The 6,000-nt window shown below is 33.5% G+C and overlaps 1 protein-coding gene across 1 annotated transcript; it reads left to right on the top strand.

The window, feature by feature from the left end:
• The first annotated feature begins 1,150 nt into the window (after nucleotides 1-1,150).
• On the top strand, nucleotides 1,151-5,616 carry LOC131603293 (phosphatidylinositol 4-phosphate 5-kinase 7-like). Its single transcript, XM_058875594.1, has 10 exons — nucleotides 1,151-1,307; nucleotides 2,141-2,298; nucleotides 2,394-3,440; nucleotides 3,605-3,772; nucleotides 3,907-4,072; nucleotides 4,174-4,284; nucleotides 4,360-4,547; nucleotides 4,742-4,896; nucleotides 4,992-5,160; nucleotides 5,258-5,616. Exons 2-10 carry the CDS (start codon nucleotides 2,282-2,284, stop codon nucleotides 5,538-5,540), a joined length of 2,304 nt encoding a protein of 767 aa, XP_058731577.1. The 5' UTR covers nucleotides 1,151-1,307; nucleotides 2,141-2,281; the 3' UTR covers nucleotides 5,541-5,616.
• The last annotated feature ends 384 nt before the right edge of the window (nucleotides 5,617-6,000 follow it).

The raw sequence follows: 6,000 nt of genomic DNA, 5'->3' as shown, positions 1-6,000 counted from the left end.
CCGAAGATGTACTTCCAAATTCGTAAAAACATTATTTCGAATTTTCATTTAGTGCTTTCCACAACTTAGGGTAGGAGAATACCCCTAAAAAAATTTGTAAACTTAAAAAATACAAAATTTTATGCCAAGATATATCAAAATTTTATGTCCACATTCTCAATTATGTCGGCCTCGTTCCGCTCTGTTTTTTATGTATTTTTGTAGGACGGCTAAAATAGGCGGGCGCCCATTTGTCACCCCTAATTACACCTACAACTAGAGCTGTCAAATGGACTAGCACTTATGGGCCGGCCCGCTAGGTCCGAAAAATCATAGGGTTTGGACATTAAAATTATAGTCCATATTTTTCAGGGCCTTTTTATCCCAGTCCTGAAAAGCCCGCTACTATTTATATTTATATTATCTTACTCCAAAATAACATATTAATTTTTCTCACTTCAATAAATTTTATCTCTATTTTATATAATTTTTTTAAATACTATACATTAGTATAATCAACATTTTTTCATTGTATTATATTAATTTTTCTCTTATAATAAATATTCAAGTATTATTTTATACAATTTATATATATATATATATATATATATATATATATATATATATAAAAGAAATAATATATGAATTTTATTTATACGAAATAATATAATACTTAAAAATGTATTATGTTTAAAATAATATAATTTTTAAATTTTATTTATAATAAATATTATGGAGTTTTTATTTTATTTTTTTTCCATAAAAAAATTATTTAGGGTCGGATAGTATAAAACCCATCTAGGGTCGGACTTGGATAGTAAATCTCAAACACATATTACACAGAGCTTTTTTGGTCTAGCTCTAAAAAACTCAGGGCCTACCATGACCGGCACGTTTAAGATTGGATAGCCCATATTAACAGCTCTACCTTCAACATTAAAAAAAAAAAAACTAAGAATATTCAATTTATATAAAGAATTATTGACACTGAAAATAAATGAGAATGGTATTTAAATTAATTTTCGTTTATTAGTTGGTAATCATTTAGAAAGGAGTGAATAACCGTCAAAGAGAAAAAAAAAGTGTTGTACGAGAGACAAGACAAGTTCCTTTTTATTTGTCTTTATTATATGAACATGGTAGTACTATATATTAGCTGTACAGGTAAAATCAATCATGTTTTTTTTTTATTACTTTATAAGGTGGCGCGGTTAATGTCGGCTATAAAGACACTTCCATAACAACGATTCTATTCTTCACCTTTTATCTTGCTTCAAATGACTTCTTCTTCTTCCTAGTTCCAGTTTATTCCTTAATTTTCACACAAGGTCACTTCATATTCAATCTTTCTCATCTCAATTTAGTGTTTTTTTTTTTAAGTTTCTATACTTGTGTTTCGTCTTTGTTTGATCTGGTTTTGATTGTATTCAGTTTCTCGATCGGTATGAACTTTGTAATCTATATGGTTTGAATTTGCATGTTTTGTTTCTGGTTTGTTAGTTTCTTTTATATTGGTTTGATTCATAAGATTCTGATGAGGTGATGCAGGTTTTTACAATAACTAAAATAAAATTATGTTGACAAAAATGTTATGATGTTAATGCTGTTCCCTTGTCATGATGTTTGATTATACTCTCTTAACAATGATTACAGTAAAGTTTAAAGGTTGTTAATTTTCATAGCTCTTACAAAAATCAACATATTTTTTCATTTGTAAAATTTTAGGGGGGCTACCACACATATTCGTCTCAAGTTTTTGGAGGTTCTGTATAGGTTCGTAACAAAACAAATAGAGATCTTATTAAGCTAGATTAACAGTGACAATCTTTTTGGAGACCCTGTGTAACCATAGTCTAACTGTAAGAAAATTTGGACTCTGTGGTAGCTCGCTTTCCACGCCCTAAAAATTGGTCCTATATGTAAATTACATTCAATCATTTCATTTCCTTTGATTTTTACAGTATGAACGAGTAGATGTCGGTGTTCTATACCGTGTTTATATTGATGCTTCATAGATATTTTTCTGCATTTTGAATTCTGTGGGAAAAGATTTCAAAAAACATTTTTGTATCTTCAGTTTGGAAACCTGCTAATTGGATATATTTGTTTTTTGCTTTCTTCTTTTGTGTTTTGAGACTTATTAGAATTGCATATGTTTCAGATTTTCGCGAGGTACAATATAAAGCTGGTGGAGGAAGAGATGAATTTCCTTATCATATCTGTGAGTGACATGTTTAGCCTTTTAAAAGAAAAGACACATTTTCTAAAGTTATCGAAATAAATCGGTGAAATTCTTCAAGTTATGGAGGACAATGAAAGGTAATATTCATAGAAACTATTACTCTTTCTTATTCATTCTCTTCAGTTTCGTATTTTGTAACGTATTGTGATTTAAGTGTTTCTTGTAAATGTAGTTTTGAAGAGAAGTCCCTTTCAAATGGTGATGTCTACATTGGCCAATTCAAGGGTCTACATCCCCACGGCAACGGAAAGTACACATGGTCAGACGGAACAATATACGAAGGAGATTGGATCGAGGGAAAGATGACTGGGAAAGGACTAATTACATGGACATCAGGATCAAAGTACGAGGGTGAATTCTCGGGGGGTTTCCTTCACGGTCAAGGCACATTTACAGAATCGAATGGTTGTGTTTACACAGGCGGATGGAGTATGGACGCACATCACGGGGTCGGACGAAAGGTCTATTGGAATGCAAATAACTACGATGGTTTATGGAAAGAAGGAATTCGCGAAGGCTGTGGGAAATTTACTTGGAACAACGGAAGTGTCTACATTGGAAACTGGAAGAAAGGGAAAATAGACGGAAGAGGGATTATGAAGTGGTATAATGGTGATATTTTCGATGGTTTTTGGTTAAATGGACTTAGAGAAGGATCTGGAGTTTATCGATTTTCGGATGGAGGACTTTATATTGGAACATGGAGTATGGGCCTAAAAGACGGAAAAGGAGTGTTCTATCCCGTTGGGAGCAAACAACCGTCTCTAAAGAAATGGTGTAGCATTTTTAATAACGATATTAACAGTTTTAAGGTTCCGAATCCAAGAATTACCCGTAGTCTCTCTGATAAACCTCGAGCCAGAGGTATGAAGAAAATTTCGCGTCATTTATCGCTTAGGACTTCATTGTTGGATGCAAATTGGGAACATCAAAATAGTTCTGAAGACTGTATATGCCGTGATTCCTCGTCCGCGTTATCACAGACCGCTAATGAAGGTCAATCGGAAGCATCTACTGTGAGTAATATGGTTTATGAGAGGGAATATATGCAAGGAGTTCTACTTGTGGAGAGACTTAGGAAATTTTCCGAAATACCGCAGAATAAGATCAAAAGGCAAAATAAATTTAGTGTGAAGCAAGTAAAAAAGAATTCATTTGTGGGCAAACTTCAAAACCGCCGAAGCTATTACCTGAAGCTTAATTTGCAGCTCGGCATCAGGTAAATTACTTGATTTTTAATAGTATTTCGGTAAAACATATCTAGTATTTGTAGTTATTAGTACTCCATTATCAACATTCTTTCGAATGTTATGTACTTAATCATTTTTTTGGTATTGTGTTGTATATGAAGCATTGATTTGAAATTTCCTGCTTAATTCTCAGATACACTGTAGGAAAAATTACACCAGTTCCTGCACGTGAAGTTCGGTCGTCTGATTTCGGAGAACGAGCTAGGATAAGGATGTACTTTCCCAAAGACGGTTCACAATTGACTCCTCCACACTCTTCTTTAGACTTCTATTGGAAAGATTACTGCCCTATGGTCTTCAGGTATTCATTATCAGAATAACATATATAGGTTCTCGATATAATATGATTTTTATGATTATCTGGCGTATTAGTGTTCTTAGACTAATTTATGATTAGAAGAAACATATTCTTAATGTGATTTCATATATTTCCAGGAATTTGAGGGAGATGTTCAAATTGGACGCTGCGGAGTACATGATGTCTATTTGTGGAGACAGTGGTCTAAAGGATATAACTTCTCCAGGAAAAAGTGGCAGCATATTCTTCATTTCTCACGACGATAAATTTGTGATAAAGACACTAAAAAAGTCTGAGCTAAAGGTTTATAGTCACTCTTTTGCTTAATGAACCACGAAGTGTTTTAGTATAAGCTATTTTGATTTGAATTTCATCTTTATGCTTATTCATTCCTCTTGTTGTAGGTTCTGCTCAATATGCTTCCTAAATACTACCATCATGTAGGAAGTTATGAAAATACGCTCATTACAAAATTCTTTGGGATCCATCGAATAACACTCATAGGTGGGAAAAAGGTATTACCTAATTAATATCCGCCTTTACTTCTTTCACCTTGTTAATAGGTTTAACTAGAAGTATTTCTTCATTAGGTACGGTTCGTTGTCATGGGAAATATGTTTTGCACGGAACTTCATATCCACCGTCGTTATGATCTGAAGGGGTCTTCTCAAGGAAGATATACAACCAAAGAAAAAATTAACAGCGACGCAACATTGAAAGATCTTGATCTAAAATATGAATTTCATATGGATAAAATATTGCGAGAATCCTTGTTCAAGTAAGTGTGTACTTTACACAAGTAACTTGTATAGTAAGTAATCTACCTTGCTTATACTCCTTAATGTATATCAGTAAGCAAAACTTGTTGACAAATTTCTAGAAATGTGAATAGGTAGAACATAGGCTATTATGTTGTTTCCCATCGAAATTCTGAGTCTACATGTTTCGATAATGGTTATGTTTCTGGTTCAGGCAAATTTCTCTAGACTGCACGTTCTTGGAATCTCAGCACATAATTGATTACAGTCTTCTGTTGGGATTACATTTTAGAGCTCCAGAGAATCTAAAGGCATTCGTCGAAACTCCCGGATCAATACCGCGCCAGACTAGTTTACCTTCTCCAATTGGTGAATATCTCCTCTCATGCCAAGTGATTACATTTTAACTTAAACATCTATAACAAACATATCAACATCTTTTCAACGCGTTTTTCTTACACCAGGTCCAATCAAACAAGCGGATCAGTTGATCATCCCTAAAGGGTTATTATTAGTCGCGCACGAGCCCAGCTTTGTCAAGAGCACGCCCGGACCTCACATACGAGGAAATCCATTGCGAGCATACTCCATCGGTAACAGGGAAGCCGATCTTTTACTTCCCGGTACTGCAAGGTATCTTATCTAGTTATCTTCCATAACATTGTTTCTCTTCCCGCGTCACGCGCTATATAATAATAACTGTTTTCATGCCACGCGCGATGTGACTCAGGTTGCAAGTGCAATTAGGAGTGAACATGCCAGCTCAAGCTATAAGCTTAATTCAAGATGATAAGGTGGAAGAATCAGAAGTAGAGCTTTTTGAGGTCTATGATGTGGTACTCTACATGGGAATAATTGATATATTGCAAGAATATAATATCAAAAAGAAAATTGAGCATACATACAAATCAATAAAGTTTGATCCCTTAACTATATCAGTAACAGATCCTAAGGTTTATGCTGAACGTTTTATCAGTTTCATGGATAAAAAAGTTTTCCGGGAAACACCTTGAGTGTGATGTATATTTGTTATCTTTTCTCTTTGTAATTAATTGTTCCAAATGATTAATGGAATATTGGATTTTATTAGCTGGCTCAGTTTTGTTTCATTTCAATTCATTATTGTTGTAGATTTGTTTTTTCTGATTAGTGAAAGATGGTTGCAATTCAAACAGCTCATGGAAGGGCTTATTTTCATTTAATATTTCTTGGACTTGATTATTGGTTTGTTGGCACTGGATTATTTTTGGGTGATTGATTAGTTTTTGATTCTCTTATCAAGAAACAATTGTTTGTGATTAAGAATTAAGAATCTCCTTTGATAAAATATGCAGATTCTCGGCATACTTTGATTTTCAAGTGACAAAAAGAGAAGAAAAATAAAACACATTAATGAAAAAATCTGATTACAATAGGTTGGGCCCGGATAGGTTTGTGAAAAAATCTGATTACAGGATAAGAAACAACTAACTG

Source organism: Vicia villosa, linkage group LG5 (genome assembly GCF_029867415.1).
Source record: "Vicia villosa cultivar HV-30 ecotype Madison, WI linkage group LG5, Vvil1.0, whole genome shotgun sequence".
Taxonomy (NCBI): Eukaryota; Viridiplantae; Streptophyta; class Magnoliopsida; order Fabales; family Fabaceae; genus Vicia; species Vicia villosa.
This window is presented reverse-complemented; position numbering and strand designations above follow the sequence as displayed.

What these genes read in the sequence shown, in the direction of transcription:
- LOC131603293 (XM_058875594.1), top strand. An exon ending in TAAAAAAGTCTGAGCTAAAG is followed by an intron (nt 4,073 to 4,173) that starts GTTTATAGTCAC and finishes CTCTTGTTGTAG; the next exon opens with GTTCTGCTCAATATGCTTCC. An exon ending in TTACTTCCCGGTACTGCAAG is followed by an intron (nt 5,161 to 5,257) that starts GTATCTTATCTA and finishes GATGTGACTCAG; the next exon opens with GTTGCAAGTGCAATTAGGAG.